Genomic DNA, 20951 nt, shown 5'->3' with positions numbered 1-20951 from the left:
TAGAGTTTTGATGGTTAAAGTGAGGGAAGAGAAAAAAACAAGTGGCCCAAAAAGTCTTGAAATCAACCAAGATCTATAAAACAAAAGAACCTCAGCGGAGATCGATGGCCTGGCTCTTTACCTAGTTGTGTGGCTGGCAATGTTTTTCCTTGAGAAATAGCAAGATAGCTGTGTTTATCAGGGGTACTTGCATTATAGAAAAGGAGAAAAAAAAAAAAACCTATCAGTGCTCACACTAGAGAGACTGGGGCTCTGAATCCAGAGGGTCTCAGCTGGGAGGAGTGAGTAGGTCTGGGCTACTAGGGGAACTGGCATCTTCACCCTGGACCTGGACAGGCCAGGTGTCTAGTCAGAGGGCAAGAATGGCCATAAAGTGTGAATTCCAGGGACAAAGAAAGGCAGACCAGGAAGTTCAGGATGGGAAGGCCAGAAAGATCACCTGAACTTCAGGATTGGTGGGGAACCCTCTTTATGGAGTCCTGGGGTCCCTGTTAGAAGGGGAATTTGCTTTAGAAGCTTCCCCAATTAACACAGAGATGAACCCATCCCCAAATCAAGGGGAATTTTTACTCTGGCAGCATGGCTAGGTTTGTTTTTTTTTTTTAAGATTATATTTATTTATGGGGGGCGGGGGATGAATGGGAAGGGGCCAAAGGAAAGAGGGAGAAGCAGACTCCCCACTGAGCAGGGAGCCCAACATGGGGGACTCAATCCCAGGACGCCGAGATCATCACCTGAGCTGAAGGCAGATGCTTCACCAGCTAAGCCACCCAGGCGCCCTTCTAACTGCCTAGTTTTGAGGATGGACAAAATATTTCCATTCCTTCTGCCCTCACCCAGGTCCTTGTGCTTGTGTTGTGGACAGTCGAGGGTAGTAGCAGGATTTCTCTCCTTAGATGCGACTGATCCTCAGCTCCTCCAATCCTTTGCTCGAGCTCCTGATGGTCTGTTTCCCACCTTTTCTCCACCCAGAGGCACAGACAGAAGGATACCTCTTCCTGACTCCTACATTTAGTGCAGAGAAAATACTTCCTTATTTTCCGTCCACCTTGCAGGGTCAGGAGTGGAACCAGGGGCTCCTGCCTGTAGGTCTTTATCCAGCAGTAAAGATCGCTGGTAGAATTTACTGGATCACGTTTTAAGGGCATGAGAAAGACCATGATCTCTCAGGCCCACAAAACAACCCATATATACAGCAGCTCTCTATATGTTTCTGTTTGTCAGCCGTAATGTCAGGAACTGCGCCGGGTCTGCCCAGCATGCTTGCCTGGGATGGCACATAGTGGACAGAAACACCTCTGAACCCAGGCACAGGCAGTCTGGGTGCCAGTCTCATTTGGGTGCTAAGTAGTGCTGACCCTGCAGGAAAAAAAAAAACAAAAAAAAAAATCCTGTCTTTCCAGCCTTCTAAAATGAGGAGGTTGCCTTAAGCTGTGTTTTTTTTTCAAATTTCACGTACTTACAAACCACCTGGGATGCTGAGGTTTGGTGTGGTTTTGCTGTTGTTGTTGTTTGGGGGGACCTTGTTAAAACATTTCAATTCAGTAGCTCTGTATCTCTAACCAGCTCCCAGGTAAAGCTGATGCAGCTGGTCCTCAGGCCACACTTGGCGTAGAAAGGGCTCATGTGGCCTTCCAGTCCCTTCCAGCTCTGACAAGGTGTGATTCAAGTGGTGGCTTGCTGATTCTTGCCCTTGGCTCTTTTGTGATTGGAGAGGTCAGGCTCGTCCTCCATCAGCACTCTCCGGGAGCACCACAGGCAGGCGTGTTGAACACATCCACTCTGGATCACACAAGGGTGGTGTGTGCCAAAGCCCCTTGGTGTCAGTGTGCAGTGAGTCTCACTGACCCCAGCGCTGCTGCATTATCTCCCCTTCCAGTGGGAAAACTTCAAGGAATGTGAGGTGTGCTGTAGAGGGGGACCACTGCTCTGCTGTGACACTTGTCCAAGAGCCTTTCATGAGGACTGTCACATCCCGCCTGCAGAAGCAGAGAGGTTAGTGAGACGCAGCCCTGCCTTTTGCACACACACTCCGCCCAGGCCCTGCCTCTGGTCGCCCATCTCCAGGAGGAAGAGCAGGACCCATGAGCATCGCCACTCAGGTGTGACCCTGAGCAGCTGGAGGGGGCAGCAGCTGTGTCCCATCCGGTATCAGTGACAGCCTCTGGTTCTCTGAGTCTGTGCCTGAACCACCGTGACTCCACTTTGCCACTGCCCCTGGGAGGTGTCCTTTCCTAGGGGATGTCCATGGGGATGGAGGATGCGAAACACCAGCTGTTTGTGTTCAGCACTTTTTCAGAAAAGGCAGGAAACATGGCCTGGTTCATGCATCTTGCCACAGGCTCAACAGACTGATAGAGGCCAGGGTCCCCGGGGGTTAAGGCCTAGTTTTGACACGTGGGTGTGATGGGCAGGCCTCCTCGTGCTCCCAGCAGCTCAAGTGGGGAAAGGAGAGTCCACCACTCACCCTGACACCACCTTCCACACATGGAGGGCCCTGTTGCCACCCTCAATGGGAGGAAGGTCACGGGCTCAGACCCCACATGGGGATCTTGGAGACTCTGGGAGGTGTCCCCTTCATCTCCCAGCTGAGTCCTTCGGCCATGCTTGAAAGAAGGATGGTGGCAGCTCTAGGAACAGGGGCTGTTTCCAGGGGCCTTGCCCTTGCTCACTTACGCCTGACCTCTCAGGAGCCCGTGGAGCTGCACCTTCTGCAGGATAGAGTCTTTGCGAAGGCAGCGGTGCCACGGGGAGTCTGAGGCCCCTGAGAGGCAGATGCAGCCCGAGGAGCAGCTGGTGAGTTGGGTGCCAACCCCAACCCTTCTCATTACCCCAGACGAGAGAAGACCAAACAGATAGAGGGTGAGGGGAAGGGTGCCCATGGGTGCCTGAGGGAGCCTGCAGTGTCTGGATTCGGGGAAGGTGATTTGGTGCCCAGAATCCAAACAGAGTTCGACGTACCCCACTTTCTCGGAGCTGCGTTTCCCTTCAAAGCTCTCTTCACGTTTTACAGAAGTGTGAGTTCCTCCTGTTGAAGGCCTACTGTCATCCACAAAGCTCCTTTTTTGCAGAAACCCCACATAACGTAAGTGATATTTTATGATTCTTGTCGTCTGGGCATCTCTTCTTTGCAAAAGTCATTCTGGAATTTTGGAGTGTGACTCCTGAGGGCACTGCTGTTTGCCAAGAGGAGGTGGAGTTGCAGACTCTGGAGGAGGCCTCCGGGTTCAAACTCCACCCCTCGCATCCTAGTTCTGGGACATTGAGCAACTTGGTCCGCTTCCTGTGTGCCTCAGTTTCACCTTCTTAGGTGGGAATACTTTCTCACAGCCAGCAGAGGGTTTAGGGCACCTTCTCGGGAGGCTTCAAATCCCACCTCTATCACTTTTTAGCTGTGAAATCCTGGGTAGGTTACTGAACTTCTCCATCCCTTGGTTTCCTCACCTAGAAAATGAGGGTAATTATCGTACCTATCTCTTAGGGCTGTTGTAGGGTCAGATGCTAACACGGTGGCGGTGCTTCGAGCAGGGCCTGGCATACACAGGCCAACGCTGGGATCCTCCCTTGCCTGGTTATATCAGTTGGATCCAATTCCAGTAACATTGGCTGTGCTAACATCCCCCTTTTGGTGGCTTTGTCCCTAGATTCGAGATTATGGAGAGCCCTTTAAGGAAGCCATGTGGCTGGACTTGGTTAAGGAAAGGTTGACTGAGCAAGTGTACACAGTGGCGTGGTTTGTTCGGGACATGCGGCTGATCTTTCGCAATCATAAAACATTTTACAAGGTAAAGGAAGTCTCCTGTTTCCTTTGCATGCCCTTTCCACTTTTCCCTAAGTCCTGGGACAGCATAACTTTGCAAGAATTACACCAATCTTGTCCTGGAGAGAGCTCAAAAGCAGTAGCGGTAGCGGAAGCAGAAGAAAGCGGCCTGGGAGGAGGAATTTAGAAAGAACAGCAGAGAAGAATCCTTGTAAGCAGGGCCACGGAAACAATCCAAAACCCCAATCCTAGGACAGGTGGGATGGTCCCACTGAGAACAGTCGGTTTCATCCATCGTCCTTGTTCAAACGGGGAGGAAAGGTAGTTCATGGTTACATTGTTCTGTGTCTCAGAAATACAGAAATAATAAAGGAGTTAAACTTCATGAAATAATTTCAACTCCCAGGATGCTAATGCTTGGATTTTTTTCACCAAATTTCCCAGTGGACCCAAACCTCCAGAATTGCCCTGGTGTTGGCTTTGTCCTTTGTAGGTAGTGACATGTGACAACTAGTTGACCTATCTTGCAAACCAGTGCGTTGTTAACTTTAGCCTCTTGCGTCTATGCCGATTTTTACTACCATTTGTACAGATATTTCTTGGGAGATAACCAAGGAAGACTTCCGTCTCCGCCCAGGCAGCCTCCTTCTCTTCCTCCGTGGCACTGGTTGGCATGTTCACGAGCCACAAATTACAAACTGGTGTCTGGGCGTGGAGCTGGAGGGAGAAAGAGTCCACCCAGGGAGCCCCTCCACGCCTCGCCCAGGCTCAGCCTTGGAGAATGGAATCTTTCCTTCAGAGGGTGGGCTTTCAAGAAATGCTTTATCTCTATCTATTTTACCCCAAGCTCGGGCTTTGCAGTGATCGAAATCGGCTCCCCAGTCCTGACCACCTGTCTGGTCCAAGTTAGGAATCGGGCAGAGGCTCATCCGTTTTGATACTGTGGCAGCAGCATCTCCCCCGCTAACCCTGGGCACTCTGCCTGGCAGATGGGGAAGCATAGCATTCGGGACAGGGAGGGCAGGGCTCAAAAAAAAAAAAAAAAAAAAAGGCAAAAATGCAAGATGTGATGGTCCTAATTCTTTGTCCGTAGACATCTATTTGTTTGCTTTTTTTCTTTCAGGCTTCTGACTTGGGTCGGATAGGATTGGACTTGGAGGCAGAATTTGAAAAGAACCTCAAAGAAGTGTTTATTTTTTGCAAAGCCAATGAGAACAGTTTCCAGACTCTTTGACTCTGTTCTTGAAAGTCTGAGGCACTCCAACTTCAGGATCCAGATGATGTGACTCTGGCCATCTTTAGACTGCCAGTGAGTCTGGGATGTTATTGTGTGGAGGCCGAGAAAAAATAAGGCCATTCCACCTCAATTTAACATTAGCACAGGGAGGATTTTTCGGAATTTTGCACCTGGCTCAGTGGTTGAGCATCTGCCTTCAGCTCAGGGCATCAACCCAGAGTCCCAGGATCAAGGCCCCATCAGGCTCCTTACAGGGAGACTGCCTCTCCCTCTGCCTCTGTCTCTGCCTCTCCCTCTCTCTGTCTCATGAATAAATAAATACAAATTTAAAAAAAAAAAGAATTTTTCACCTGTATTTATGAATGAAGTTGGTCCGCAAGCTTCTGTGTACTGTCATGATCAGATGTAGGGCTACCTCAGCTTGGCACAAGAATGCCTAAAACTTTCCTTTTTATGTGCTCTGGAATAGTTTAAAATGTTTTAAATGAACCAACTCATAAAATTATATAGCCTACCGTTCTTTGGAGAGGTGATATTGGCCACAGTCTCCACTTTTTCAGGACCATTAAACTCTTCAGATGCTCTCTTGCTCTTGAATCGGGTCCGCTTTTATAGTTTTCTTTCTTTTTTTTTTCTGTTATAGTTTTCTAAGAAGTCAGTCATTGCATGTGTTGTTCATACTTGGCCTTATTTCTGCCGTATTATTTTATTCCCTCTCTTGGGAATAGTTTCACATGATTTTTGTGTACATTTTCTTTGTTTCTGCCTTCTATTCTGGAAGGCATTGGTCCCAGCTTTTAATTCTAATATTTACCTGCAAGTTTTCCAAATGTATTTTTAACTTATGTTTTAAATGTCAGAGCCAGGGATGTCCGGTGGCTCAGTGCATTGCGCATCTGACTCTTGATTTCGGCTCAGGTCATGATCTCTGGGTCCTGGGATGGAGCCCCACAACCCCCAATCCCTGTGTCGGGTCTGCTGGAGTTTCTGCTCCTCCCCCTGCTCATGCTCTCTCACTCTCTCTCTCCCTAATAAATAAATAAATCTTAAAAAAATAAATAAACGTTAGAGGCAAAAATAAAATATCTTTAATGAACCATGTATTTAAGCCAACATGTTTGTCACTTTTTATGTGACAGCTTCTTAATTCAAACAGGGAGGAATTCCCTGTTTCATAATATGGCTATTTATTATCAGTATCAGATGTTTGCTTTTACTTTGTATTAATTAATTTTATTCACTGATATGTCACTATTTTGTTATTTTTACATTACATAAATTATTTATTACTTTTAATATCTACCAAAATTGAAAAACAAAAGGTAAAAGTCGAATGACCCTTATTCATGAGAGCAGTATTTTTTTTTTTAAGATTTTCTTTATTTATTCATGAGAGACACAGAGAGAGAGGCAGAGACACAGGCAGAGGGAGAAGCAGGCTCCACGCAGGGAGCCCGACGTGGGACTCGATCCCAGGACCCCAGGATCACGACCTGAGCCAAAGGCAGACGCTCAACCACTGAGCCACCCAGGTGCCCCTCTTTAAGTCATTTTAGAAGACGAGTAAGCAGGTGGCATGTTTTCTGAGCCTTTGCACAGCTCTGAATGTCTTCTCTGTTTTCATAAATTCACGGTTGGGCTACAATTTGTATTTTATCACAACTTCTCACCTTCAAAATCGATTTAGGCCTTGGTTCACTGTGTTTGGGCATTTTCATCCTACAAGTGTGAGTCTGCATTCAGTCAGAATTCTGTTCCTTTGTTAGTGTGTGGACGCATAGCAGGTTTCTTCTTTCTCTCTGTAGTTCTATATTTTCAACAGGACAGGATTCAATGTAATACTCTTATCGTTGATCTTGCCTGGCACTCTGAGCCCTTTCAATATACATATCCAGTTCTTTTTTCAGCAGCTGCATTAAATCTTTCTGATCCTTTTGTACTGGGCTCTCTTTCAAGAACATTTATTATCCATATGCTGGCTCTCCATTCTCTGTCCTCCCTATTTATCATTTTTAAAAAAGAAAAAATAGGTTCTGGGAAGCGCTCCTCTTCTGAGGTCATTAGTCTAAGACTTAAATGTACTAACTCAAAATAACTGCACTTCTAGGGTCAATATTTTTAAATTAATGATTTTTTTATCATTATAATAATGCTAATTACTCTCTATTAACCAGGGAAACTTTTCTTACCACAATACTTTTCTTCTCTCAACACAAAAATAAAAAGTTACCGCTGCTACTAAGTTGTCCTGATCTGTGTTTCTGGTTTTTGCATTCTCACTTAGGGTCAATGGAGGAGTGTGGACTGAACTCTGTCCCCCATCAAATTCGTATATGGAAGCCTTAACCCACCCGTGTGTGGTACTTGGAGACAGGGCATCTAAGAAGGGGTTAACAGTTAAATGAGGTCACAAGTGTGAGTCCTTACTGAGATAGGATGAGTGTCCTTATAAAAAGAAGACAACCCCCTGAGATGGCTCTGCTCCGTGCTCAGAGAGGGGGGAGCAGGTGAGGAGGCTTCAAGGGGTCCCCTCCAAGCCAGGAGCCAGCTCTCACCCAAAGGGAATCAGCTGGCACCTCCATCCGGGACTTCCAACCTCCAGAGCGGTGGGAAATAAATCCCTAAATTGCCCAAGCTGGGAGGGTTTCGTGGTGGTGGCTCCAGGCTGCCTGACACAGGAGTTGAAGCCGGAGAGGGAGGTTCTTGTCTCAGAGTCAATTGTGAATGAATGTGAAGAATGAATTGTGTCAGATGAATCTCTAGGACAAAGGAGAGTGAGTCAAGCAACAGAAGTTTATAGGGATGCCTGGGTGGCTCAGGGGTTGAGCATCTGCCTTCCCAGGGTGCTGGGATTGGGTTCTACATCGGGCTCCCCGCAGAGAGCCTGCTTCTCCCTCTACCTTTGTCTCTATACATATTGTAGCCCAACAGTTTATTAAGCAAGGATACAGAGGAAGCTCTCAGGAGTGAGAGGGGTCCCCACAGGGTTGCCACTGGGAGCTTGTAGGGTTGGTCTTTTATTGAAAGCCCACCAGGGAACCTAAATCCTTTTAACATCTCTGTTGGTATCACCATTGAGTAAGGACTAGTGATAACAACACCTTCCATGGCTTACTTCCTTTATAGGGTCCTGGAATTCTTTGTTGGTCACAGGTAGCGGTTCTAACAAGACCCCACCTCTGACATCTGGGACAGGAGGGTCTGGTTTGTTTCTTTATCTGTTTCCTTGCACCTCCACATTTTGGGGGAGTCCTGTGAACCTGATCCCGCAGGCCCCTACCTATCTCCCCCTACCTAGCCCCACCTGTCCTTTACTCAAGAGTGACAGCACCTTGGGGCTCTGCTGTGCTCCCCGACCAGGCACTCGGGCAGGGGTGTGTGGGAGCCTCCACTTTGGTACCTGGTGTCACAGCCCCATGAACAGACAATGTAGAGAGATTCCCCCCTAGTGTTTCCACAGCAAGGTGAACCTCCATATGGTCTGATTTTGCCTACGATCCAGGAAAGGGTGGAGGCAGCTTGAACCCTGATTTAAGAAAAGCAGGTAGTGAAATAGAATTCCTTTCATTTTGTGGGAAGGGGACAAATGTGACCATAAAGACGACTCCTGATGCTGTTCTGGGAGGGAAGGGGCGGGGGCGCTTAGAGGTGGCTGTTCCTTTGGTGCAGATTTCTCCTCCCAGCAAATCTGTGGGATAAAAGGTCTCCCCACTCCCCCTGGCTTAGCAGCAGCCAGGACAGCCGTGTATTAAGTGATCTTGCATCCATTTGTGACCGTCTCGTCCATTCTGGCCCTGCCAAGCTGAATCACGTCTCTCTCTTTCTCCTATCACAGCTCAGGCTTGCTCTGTAACAGGCAAAAGGAACCCAACCACCCTAAACGAGTCATTTATTTCTTTGAAAGTTTCAACCGCTATCAGTTTAGTTGCCATGACAACCAGGACCCCATCCCAGGAGCCATCACTCCCTTTGGCTCCCTTTTGTGGTCCTACTGCTCATCTGGTTTTCTCACTGTACCCGTAAAAACAGGGTTTTGATTTATTCTGCTCCTCTCCGCTGACCCTCATCCTTCCCCAGGACCCCCAGGACGTGGGCTCTGGCCTGCTCTTCTCCTGACTTCCCACTCCCGGGCCCACCAGCTCGGTTCCATCCCCTCCCCGCTGCTGGCCTGGGCTGCTGAGAGCCTAGGTCAGCCCAGGACCACCGCCCCCACCCCATGCTGTGACACCAGGGGTTATAAAGGACTCTAGAGTGGTCCCCCAAAACTGGGCAGGGCAAAGGCTGCAAAAATAGAACCCAGAAAAGCTTTCTACTGGGAGTGACTGGAGGAATTGTACATAAGGATATGTTCTCCCCTCCAGCTGACACCAGAAAGTCAACCTTGGAGGGGTGCCTGGGTGGCTCAGTGGGTTAAGTGTTCGACTCTTGATCTCAGCTCGGGTCTTGATGTCAGGGTTGGGAATTCAAGACCCGTGTTGGGCTCCACACACAGGGTGGATCTTACTTATTAAAAAAAAAAAAGGGGGGGGGGGAAGGAAAAGTAATTCAAGGATGGAAAATTCATCCTTAGGAGCTGGGAGGGCATGGTCTCCTGGCCAAGTACACTTGCCCTTGCGGGAGGTAGACTTAACTGGCAATCAGCGTCTGGGCTGACTCCTTTCTCAGATGCTCTCCAAGCTCTGGCAGAGCCTGGCCCTGCAAGCCAGCTCCCATCCTGCAGGTGGCTGTGGAGCTCTGCCTCCAGCCGGCCTGCTGGGTCCTGCTGGGAGCCTCTCTCCTTCTTCCTCCGAGTCCTGAGGAGCCGCGCTGCTTCTTGCCTCCTAAAGATGCTCCTACTGCATCCCAGGAGTTCCTCGCCTCCTGGAACTGGGTTTTCTGGGCTCCAGGATTCCAGGCTCTTCCTTCTGCCCTTGTCCCTGAAAAAAAAGAAAAAGAAAAGCAGAGACTCGATTCACTTTAACAGCCACACGACTGAAATGACACAAGAGATCACGAAAACCAAGAAGCCATTGTCTTACTCATTTTTCCCCTGGTCTCAAGGGGGGCACTTGCATTTCTAGAGCTATTTGGAAAAGGGAGTGCCACTCAGTGAAGACCCTCCCCACATAGGATTCCTTTGGGCAGTGTGCCACCAGGCATGTCCTTGGGACAAGACCAGAGCAGAGATGCACTGACCTTGGACCCTCCCCCCATGAGCAGCCATTGGCATCTGATTGCTTAGAGTGGGTGACACCCCTTGGGAAACCCTCTCCTCCGTTGATCCAGATGCGACAAGGAGGCCAATTTGCCTGAAGTTTGCACGAGGCCTCAAGCAGGGACTCAGCAGTGAGGACAGTGACCCAGGCCTGGGACACGAGACCTGAGTGTCCACAAGAAGCAGTGGCTGCAGGTCCAGCAAGTCAGCTGACACCAGAACTCACTCATCCCGTCGTCCTGGGACAGAATCTGTTCAGGGTGGAGTGACAGTTTGGCACACTAAATGCCGTAGAGGGGGATCCCTGGGTGGCTCAGCAGTTTAGCACCACCTTCAGCCCAGGGCGTGATCCTGGAGACCTGGGTTCGAGTCCCACATCGGGCTCCTTGCATGGAGCCTGCTTCTCCCTCTGCCTGTGTCTGTGCCTCTCTCCCTCTTTGTGTGTGTCTCTCATGAATAAATCAATAAAATCTTTTAAAGAGATAGATAGATAGATAAATAAATAAATAAATAAATAAATAAATAAATAAATAAATGCTGTAGAGGCTCAGAAGCGAGATGAGGCAAAGATGTCCATATTTCCCATGGGCCGCAGTAAGGCTTCCAGCCTAGACTCTGCAGCCCTGAGGCAGATAGCCGGGCGCTGGGGTTGTGGGTTTAGACCCAGGCCCGCAGCCATGCCCAGCTGGCAAGGCCCAGACACAGGGGCTGACCCTGCTGACCCCATGGACTAGGTTCTGAACTGATCTATGCGCCCACAAAAGTGCCCTGAGAGTGGGAACACCTGGTCTTTTGACCCTCAGCCAGGAGGGTTTTGGCAGCCAGAGAAAGGGGGGCATGTGGGCTAATGGGCACTGTGACTACTCACCAGGAAGCGCCAGAGATGCTCTAGCACATACTGGTCCGGAGGGTAGGGGTTCGCCCTGTGAGAGGCACCTCCACCTAAGAAGTAAGGCAGGGGACTGGTCCTAATGCGGGGCAGGGGTAGTCAGGCCACCCCTCCGCACCCACCAATACCAATGCAGCCTGAGTTTCTGCGGGCAGAGGCCAGAGGGTAGATTCGCTCCTTCCACACCTGGAGCACACCTGGTTTCTGTGCATAGCCAGAGCGTGGTAGCAAAACCATCTCTTCCCGGCTCCCCAGAGTGGTTCGCCTGGACCCTGTGGCCCCGGTTCTGAGCTCTTTGGAATGCTTGGGCAGAGCTGATACAAAGAGAAGCTTTTCCTACTGTCCCAGGCCAGGCTCCGGGCCCAGCCGTGAGGGTGGGAGGCACTCGGGACCTGCAGGGACTGCAGATTTCCTCAAGGTAACAAAAGAGAGCTCCCTTGTGTTCTTTTTTTTTTTTTTTTTTTAAGCTCCCTTGTGTTCTAATCGCCAGTTTAAAGGCTCACTGCTAGTGTAGGTTAACAGCGGAGGCACCCTAGGAGTGCAGGCCGGAAAGCGGGCTATGTCGTCTATTTTTCATGACAACAGTCGGGTCTGGTGGTAGGCCCAGCCCGGAGATGGCCAACAGCATCCTCGGACCTGGATTCTGGAATCTTCCATTTGTGAGTATGCCCACGTGACCTGCTCTGTGGGAAGCAGGACCAGGAGCAGGTGGGGAAGCTGCACCACAAGAGGGGTCTTTGGTCCCAGGAAAGTATCTGACATGATGGAGCATCAGAAAGGAGCCCTCGGATCTGCCTATGTCTCTGCCCCTCTATCTCTCTGGGTCTCTCATGAGTAAATAAATAAAATATTTTAAAAAGAAAGAAAGAAAAGAAAGAAAGAAGAAAGAAAGAAAGAAAGAAAGAAAGAAAGAAAGAAAGAAAGAAAGAAAGAAAGAAAGAAAAGGGCCCTTGGAGATGGCTGTGCGTGTGGCCCCTTCCTGCTGACATGGTACTTGGCCCCGTGGCTTCAGAATCCCCGGGAAGCTTGTTAAAATGCAAATCCCAGGTTCCTTGGCCCCAGATGGGAATCTCTAGGACTCTAGGCCGGATGCCCAGAAAGTGGTGTATTTAACAAGTTTCCCAAGTTTGGGAGGTGACACTTTTTTGCCACAATGAAGACTGACACCCACTGCCCTTTGATAAGATACACTTTTATCTTCTGACAAAGGAAGCAAATCTAACTAGTGCCTCAAGCCTGCAACTTAATAGCAAGAGCGGCCCTGGGCCTGCGGGTGAGACAGGACACATTTGTGGTTTGCTTGACTTCCTGGTTGTTTTTGTTCGGGGTGTTTAATGTGCTCTAGTTTATTTAAACATCTATTCAAATAGAACCAGCTTTCAGAAACAAGAGTAAGAAAGGAAAGAAGGTGTTTGTTTCCAGAAGGAAAAATGAAACCAGGAGGAGAAAGCAGTTGGGAGTGGAGGGTGGGGAGAGCTGGGAGGAAAAGCAGCAGAGGGCTCCCCGCTAACCCCCCCGGGGGGTGGAGGCAGGGGGGCAAGCAGGTGAGGGGACCCAGGTTGTCACTTCGCAGCTGTCCCCAGGGCCTGGGAGAGAAGGGCCAGTGGAGACCAGCTTTTAGGTGCTTTGCTGGGGGGTCAATCTTGAGAGACCTGAGATGCCTACATTCGTTTTGAAGCTTTGCTTGGACACTGGTCTGGCATCATCTTTGAATGTGAAATCACCCTGAGGTGCCTGTCGCACAGCCCTGTTGTGTCTGGGCTGCGGGCAGTTGTGAAGAACAAGGAATCCAGAATAATGCCAGGTCCTGGGTAGAAACGCTGCGTTGTGGGCCGCCCGGGGGGGGCGCTCAGGGGTTGAGCATCCAGCTCAGGTCATGATCCCGGGGTCCTGGGCTCGAGTCCCCGCAGGGAGCCTGCTTCTCCCTCTGCCTGGGTCTCTGCCTCTCTCTGTGTGTCTCTCATGAATAAGGAAATAAAATCTTAAAAAAAAAAAAAAAAAAGAGAAAGAAAAAGAAATGCTTTGTTGCAATGGCTGCAGGGAAAAGCAGGAAGTGAAGGCAGGAGGGGCCCAGAGCGGAAGAGCAGAGGCCCCAAGAAGGCTCTGAAGCAGCCTCATCTTGAAAGAGGCGCTGCGGTCACCCACCGTCACCCACCATCGAGAGGAGGTGGAGACGGGAAGCGGGCAGGGGGCTGGGGCCGTGCCCCGTGTCCGGCCCCCCCTTTCCCCTCAGTGCTGGAGGGATCCAGTTCCCACGGTCCAGGCTTCTCAGGGGGTGCAGGGCAGTGGGGGTGACCAGAAGGGCGGCCACACCCAAGGCAGGAGGGGCAGAGAATACGTGCGGGGGTCACGGGCGTCTCCCCGAGGCCCCAGCCTCTGTCCCAAACTACCTAAAATTAAAACACGCCTTACACGGAAATAGTCCTTTCCTCCCGACGCCCCCTCCTGACCCCCGGGAAAGCGTCCGAGGCCTAGTTAGCCGGCGCGGCCCAGCCACCTACCCTCTTGCCATTTAACTGTTCCACGTGGTTATTTCCCAGATGGCGTTTCCTGAGAACCCCTAGGCCCGGGCTGGGCTCTGTTTCTGCCCAAAGAGCACCTGGCCTCACCCCGGAGTCCATAAAACTCTCCTGGCCTAGCAGATCACGGGAGGCGCCGGACCCCAAATTAGCCACTGTGACTCCTTAGCGGGGAAGAGGTGTCATTTGATCCGAGTGCCGGGCACACACACAGTGGCCACTCGATAGAGCGAACTCATCACCTCGGCCTGACCCTAGCGGGTGCCCCTGGCCCTTGACCCGTGTGTCCAGGGTGTTGTTCACCACCCGTCGGTGATCCACGGAGCTGAGGCCCTCGCGCTTTGGCCTGGACGCCGCACAGAGGCCCAGCCCCATCCGGGGGGCCAGAACCCAGCACGTGACTAGGGTCAGGTGGGGGGATCCCCAAGGGAACGTGCCCCCAGCCCCAGCCCCAGCCCGGAGAGGCTCCGTGCCTGCAGAGGTAGACGACGAGGAGGCGGGGAAGCTGCGAGGCTGGACCTCCTGAGACCGGCCACCTCTTGGTCTTCGTTTTCCTGGATGCACCTGTCATCGTGGGAAACCACTTTCTGAATGCTTTTCTCGAACATACTCACAGGGAGGTAACTTCCCGGCCCCCCGGCCCCACGCCACCCCTTCCCCCAGCAACCTGGGGGAGAAATTCCTCATCTAGCCCACGGTCCAGGCTCAGTGACATTCCCGCCAAGAGGCCACAGCCTTCCCAAGGGCTGGCCCACGAGCTGCTGGCTCTGCCTTTCGGGCGGCAGAGATGTAGAAGGTGCTGCGCGTCCTCACCTCGGCTGGAAAAACACCATCACCCGGGTTCTGCAGTAGCTTCCCCAGTGTCCCCACTCCTACCTTGCAACCCCCATCCCAACGGCCCCCCAACCCCATCCCAGACCCATTCCCTGCACCGCAGCCCGACTGTGCCTGTTAGAACCGTCGGATCCTACTGACTGCACCCTCGAGGTGAAAGCCCAGAGTCCCGCCTGGTGGATCCTCCTCGATCCCTCTCCCCTTTGCTGGGTCCTCTGCACCTCACTCCTCCCCATCACTGTTCCCGGAGCACCAGGGACCCCAGCTCCAGGCCTTACCAGCAGTAGTTCTCTGTGCCTGGAAACTTCTTCCCCCTAGAAATGCCTGTGGTTCACTCTCTCATCCTGAAGGCTTTTTGCTCAAATCTCTCCTTCTTGGGGAAGTTTACCCTGACTTGCCCCTACCCCTGCACCCCCGCCCTCACCTGGCCCTCTCACTTCCCCTGACCTGCGTCCTTTATTTCCCTGCGGTGCCCCATTGAACATGTTCCAACACATGCTGTGATTTGTTTATTATGTTCCATGTCTGTCCCTTGCCACTATGACGTAAGCTCCCGGAGGACAAATTTTTTTGTCTACTTTGTTGGCCACTATACCCCTGTCAGGCTTAGAAGTGCCTCGGAAATATTGGTAGAATGAACAAATGACTCTATCCTCCCAGTTAGCCTGAGCCAGCCGGCCTGTGGGTTCCAGAGCTTCCCTGAGCAGCATCCTGCCTCCCTGACCCCCCTCCTCGTTCGTTAGTGGGGGGATCTCACTCCTGAGCACCCAGGCCAAACCTTCTTGTGGCAAACTGGTTTTGCCCCAAGACTTTCCCTGCAAAAAAGTTTCCCAGAGGGTGACAGATGGGCAGGCCCAGCCAGGTACCTCACGAAACACGTCATCACTGAGAGACTTGCCAGTTCTTTCTGCCACAGACAAAAATCTCAGGCCACCTCAGGTCCCCAGCCACCGATGCCACCTTCAGTTCTGACCCCAGTTTCCAGACGGTTGTCTCAGGCTGTTTTGCCCACAGATTCTGAAGATAGAACAAGAGACTTTAAACTCAGTAAGCTTAGCCGCTGCAACTCCCACTTTTACTTGAGAAAGAAATGGATTAAGGTTTCAAAACTCTTCACTGCATCTACTGAGCTGTGCCTGTGCTTTGATTTCAAAGACAAGACCAGTCTATGTGCCAAGCTGGATACTTTACAGTAGGTCCCAGGCTTTTAATGGATCTCTTCAGGCACCAATACCACTGAGAGAGAGACAGGTGGGGGATGTGGCCTCGAGATGGGCAAATTCCCATTTTAAGTGGCATGTGCTGTGATCCGTGTGACATCCCACCTTTTAGCTTATTCCTTGCCTGTGTACCAGTCACATCCCAGTCCTATCTGGGCCCCACCTCCAAATCTCCTACCCCTGCATTGCGGGCAGCCTGGAATTGACTCACTCTTCCCAATGTCCCAATTTCTGACCTTTACAGTCCGGTCAGGGATTGTTGCCACTCCTCAATATGTCTTCTTCTTAGCTGCTCCCAAGGAAATGCCTACCTCAGCCTCAAGAAGCAAGAAGAGGAAATTAGGAGTCTTTTTATGGCTTCCTTCAGTTCAGAATTGTAGAGCACCCCTAAGCCCACTAAGCCATGGATTCCATGGCCATCTGGAATGCTGAGTCTGTGTAGAAGGTGAGAAGGGGAATGGGGTTCCATATGCCTCCACTCCTAAAAATTTCCAGAGAAAAATATTTTTTGTAAATGCCAGAAATATTATAGGACTGTTCATGAAATCCGTTAACATGAATCATGGTTCTGTTTCTTCTGAAACTATAAAAATCATAATTTTTCATCACGATAGGAATAAAAACCCTAACTCGTACAGCAAATGGTTTTTAGAACAATTGGATAGCCACATGCAAAAAAATAAATAAAAAGGAAAAAAAGGGAACGCAACCTCATAATCTCATAACACATACAAAAATTAACTTAAAAAAATTAAAAAATTAAAAATTAAAAAATTAACTTAAAATGGATCACAGACCAAACTGTAATGGGTAGCACGGTAAAGCTTCCAGAAGAAATATGGGAAAAAAATATTTGAATCTGTGGTCAGCAGGATGACTTCCCAAAGATGTCCATTCCCTAAACCTAGAATCTGCGATATGTTAAGTTATATGGCATAGGGACTTTGCAGATGTAATTAAGGTTACAGACTTTAAAATAGGGAGAGTATCCAAGTGAGCCTAATCTAATCACAAGATCCCTTAAAAGCAGAAAAGTTTCTCCAGCTGAAGCAGAAGGGAAAATTAGAGATGCTAACTATGAGAAGGATTCCACGTGCTTTCACTGGGTCTCAGAGTTAGGCACTCATGTGTGAGTATCAGAGAGGGGCCCTCTAGTAGCTAAGAGCAGCCCTAGCTGACACCAGCCAGGAAATGGGGACCCCAGTCTTACAACCTCAAGGAACTGGATTTTACCAACAACTTCAATGAATTTGGATTCTTCCAAGGAAATGGATTTTTCCTGAGCCTCTCAGCAAGAGCCCAGCCAGCCACCACCTTGGATTTGGCCTTGTGAAACCCAGAACAGAGAAACCAGATAAGGAAACCACACTTCTGATCTAGAGAACTGTGAGATAAGAAATTCGTGTTGTCTTATGCCACTTAATTCGTAATAATTTGTTACAGCAGTAATAGAAAACTAATAGAGATCTTGGAGTTAGACAAAGATTTCAGGTAGGACATAAAAAACATGAATCAAGGGTATCTGGGTGGCTCGGTTGGTTAAGCATTTGCCTTTGGCTCAGGTCATGATCTTAGGGTCCTGGGAGTAGAGCCCATGTCGGGCTCCCTGCTCAGCATGATGTCCGCTCTCCGGCTCCTCTACCCCTCCCCTTCTCATACTCTCTCTCTTTCTCTCAAATAAATGCATAAAATCTTAATTTAAAAAAATACACAAACCATAAAAGAAAAAAATGTATGAATTGAACATCACAATGAAAACCTTCTGTTCTTTGAAAGATACTTTTAGGAAAATTACAACAACAAACAAGCCAAGACCTCAAGAAAATTTTTACAAAACACGGATCTGATGAAGGACTTGAATCCAGAATATACAAAGAAATCTTACAACTCAGTAATTAAAAGGACAAAACACCCAGGTTTTTTTTAAGTGGGGAGGGCAGAAAATTTGAATAGATGCTTTATCCAAGAAGGTAGATAAATCGCAAATTAAGCACAAGAAAAGATGCCTAACATCACTGGCCATCAGGGAAAGGTAAATTAAAGCCCCGGCGAGATAGCATCACACATCTGCCGTCATGGCTACAATTTAAAAGACTGACAATACCAAGAGTAGACAAGGATGCGGAACCACTAGAAACTACACCCATGACTGATGGGAACGCAAAGGGGTACGGCTGCATTGGAAAACAGTTTGGCAGTTTTTCTAAAACTCAACATACACTTATCATTTGGTCCAGCAATTCCCTCATAGGTATTGAAATGAAAACATGTCCACATAAATACATGGATATTCATAGCCATTGTGGTACATTCATGCAATGGGATACTCCTCGGCGATAAAGAATAACAAATATCGACACACACAACAACATGGATGAATCCCAAGAGCATTCTACTAACTGAAGAATAGACTCCAAAGGCTGGTGCGTTAGTCTTCCAGGGTGGCTGTAACCAGATATGACAGCCTGGGTGGTCTTGACAACAGAAATTTATTTTCACACAGTTCTAGAGGCTGGAAGTCTAAAATCAAGGTGTCAGCAGGGTTGGTTTCTGGGGAGAGCTCTCCTCCTGGCCTGCTGGCAGCCACCTTCTAGGTGTGTCTTTATATGGTCTTTCCTGTGTGTGTGGAGAGAGATTTCTGTTGTGTCTTCTTATAAAGGCCCCAGTCATTTTGGGTTAGGGCCCCCTCATATGACCTCATTTAACCTTAATTATCTCATTAGAGGCCCTATCTCCAAGTATGGTCATATTCTAAGGTACTCGGGGCTAGGATTTCAATATACGTATTTGAAACAAAAGCACAATCCAGTCCATAATAGCTGATAATGGTATAATTTCATTTATATGATGCCAGTTGCATGACCACCTAGAGAAGGAAAAATGAGAGGAACAAAACACAAATTGATAGTTGCCCTGGACTGGGCGTGTGGGCTGGGAGGAATTTCCTAGGGTGCAGAAACCGTTCTCTGTTTTGATTGCACTGGTATCAAGTGCTCTCTAGGGTCCTCAAGTCTCATTGGATCTACATCTAAAAGGGATGAATTTGGGGCAGCCCCAGTGGTGCAGCGGTTTAGCGCCACCTGCAGCCCATGGCGTGATCCTGGAGACCCGGGATCGAGTCCTGCATGGAGCCTGCTTCTCCCTCTGCCTGTGTCTCTGCCTCTCTCTCTCTCTTGCTCTGTATCTCTCATGAGTAAGTAAAAGAAAATTAAAAAAAAAAGACTAAATATCCATTTAAAAATAAATAAATAAAAAATAAAAGAGATGAATTTTACTGTATGTAAATTATGCCTCAATAAACCTGGCTTCAAAAGAGCTATGCTGTCAAGCAGCCTGACCCCTATCTCCACCCAAAGCCAGATACACCGCCTCCTGCATTTTGATCCCACTTGGTCCACATGGTCCCCCAAATTTGATCATTCTCATTACTTACACTTGTGACAGCAACGGATATTTTCTAGACTTTTTCTGCCAAGACCTCTATAGTGGAAGACCCATTTAAAGGCACAATACCCAGAAGAAGGCTCTAGTATCTGTATGATCCCTACAACTCAGGATAATGATTTAGAATGAATTGCCTGCTTTCTTTCCTCTTGTTCATCTCCAGAGTGGGTGAGGATTTAAAAAGAAAAAAAAAGAGCACAGCCTATCCCATCTTAGATCTTCAGTTTCCATGTATTTTACCAGAAAGCCAACAGTTGAATTCTCTAAAGTAAGGGCACGTCGGCTGCCATCCTCAGAAGTGCTGACAGCAGAGACCACAGAAAACAAGTGAACACTCCTCGCAGACCTCTGGCAGCTGTTACCCTCGGTGTGGAGATGAGCACTTCTCACGAAGCTGGAACAGCACCTGCCCTAGGGCCTTCCTGCTGCAGGTTATGGGTCCAGATCTGGCACACAACTCAGGGAAATTCAGAAAACGCCCTGCACTTAATCTTAATGCTCTACGGAGATACTGAAGCAACGGTAAGAAGTCACAGCCCGCTGTATCATGTGTCTTCGGCCGACTGCCAGCGGTGGAGTAAATGCAACAAAGAGCTGCTGAGTCAGCCTGCTATCATAATGAGCCCTTCAAAGACTTCCAGAGAATTCTTTCACTTTTTTTTTTCTTTCACTTTTTTATCTTTTCCACTACCACATTGCAATGAGTCTAAGACACACAGATTGTAAGGGGTGGGGAGGAGAGGGGGGTAGTTGCAAATTAAACTATGTCACAATTATTTCTCGCTTCTTAGGAATTGCACTGTGTACTTATTCTAGAAGCTTTGAAACTTGGATATTTTTTTTTACTCGATATTGCCTATGAACCAAAAATACATGGATGGCAAAGAAAATTAGTTGGTGAAGGTGTTTCTTAAATCTCTTCAGTCCAGTTTTTCTGGAACCACGTTTCAAATCAAAGTCATCAAATTCTGTGTTTTGCCGAACTGTCTTTCTAGGCCCAGGTTAGCAAACGTTTTCTGCAGAGGGCCATATAGTAAATAATTTGGGCTTTTGGGGGGTCATGCACCTATGTGACGCTGCTATGACAAGAAGCAGCCATCGGAGGTACTTAAATCAATGGGCATGGGTGTGGTCCAAAAAATCTTCATGGACACAGGAATTTGAATGCCATCTAACCTTCACATGTCATGATATATTCTTCTCCTTTTGTTTTGTTCCCAACTTCAAAAATACAAAAACCATTCTTATTTACATGCTATGCAATAGCAGACAGTGGGCCAGATTTGGTTTGCAGCCATAGTTTGCCAACCCCTGTTCTGTATTGTCGGGAGCATTGGTAATGCAAACCTATCTTTTTTAATCACCCACTATAATCAGCAGGATTGTCCTGAAATAATCCATTTTTAAAATTTGGATGCTGGGGATCCCTGGGTGGCGCAGCGGTTTGGCGCCTGCCTTTGGCCCAGGGCGCGATCCTGGAGACCCGGGATCGAATCCCACATCAGGCTCCCGGTGCATGGAGCCTGCTTCTCCCTCTGCCTGTGTCTCTGCCTCTCTCTCTCTCTCTGTGACTATCATAAATAAATAAAAATTAAAAAAAAAAAAAAAAAAAAAAAGTAAAATTTGGATGCTGGAGAATATTAGTCAGAATAGGCTGCGTTATGATGCGGTAACAATTCTAAAATCTCAGTGGCTCAAAAACAACACAGGTTTATTTATCACTCATACTAGGCCCCCGGAAGGCCAGGGCTACCTTCTAGGGCAGCTGTCCCCCATGCAATGGCTCAGCTTTGCTCCTCCATATAAACACATGTCCCCTCCATATTGGCAAGGGACAAGAATGTGGGCGATCAC

The 20951-nt window shown here is 48.8% G+C and overlaps 1 protein-coding gene and 1 long non-coding RNA gene across 7 annotated transcripts in view; one reads left to right on the top strand and one right to left on the bottom strand.

Annotated features, from left to right (window-relative positions):
- SP110 (SP110 nuclear body protein) overlaps positions 1–5336 on the top strand; it is a 39447-nt gene extending 34111 nt beyond the window's left edge. For 5 of the 6 annotated variants that reach the window (XM_077869160.1, XM_077869159.1, XM_077869162.1 and 2 more), the window contains 5 exons: positions 1880–1995; positions 2691–2796; positions 3014–3085; positions 3645–3785; positions 4884–5336. In XM_077869160.1, coding sequence (XP_077725286.1) covers positions 1880–1995; positions 2691–2796; positions 3014–3085; positions 3645–3785; positions 4884–4994 — 546 coding nt within the window. In that variant the 3' untranslated portion in view covers positions 4995–5336. Of the gene's footprint in view, positions 1–1879; positions 1996–2690; positions 2797–3013; positions 3086–3644; positions 3786–4883 lie in introns of those variants that run through there. The other variant, XR_013363319.1, reaches the window with a different exon arrangement.
- Positions 189–20012, bottom strand: LOC144296166 (uncharacterized). Its single transcript, XR_013363320.1, has 5 exons — positions 19232–20012; positions 15300–15450; positions 14073–14163; positions 1460–9913; positions 189–1359 (listed from the first exon to the last, which is right to left on the bottom strand). It is a non-coding gene; the product is annotated as an uncharacterized LOC144296166 (long non-coding RNA).
- Positions 20013–20951: the final 939 nt, after the last annotated feature.

The sequence above is a fragment of the Canis aureus genome, chromosome 24 (genome assembly GCF_053574225.1).
Source record: "Canis aureus isolate CA01 chromosome 24, VMU_Caureus_v.1.0, whole genome shotgun sequence".
Lineage (NCBI taxonomy): Eukaryota > Metazoa > Chordata > Mammalia > Carnivora > Canidae > Canis > Canis aureus.
Note: the sequence above shows the minus strand (reverse complement) of the source record. Positions and strands in the feature narration are given on the sequence as shown.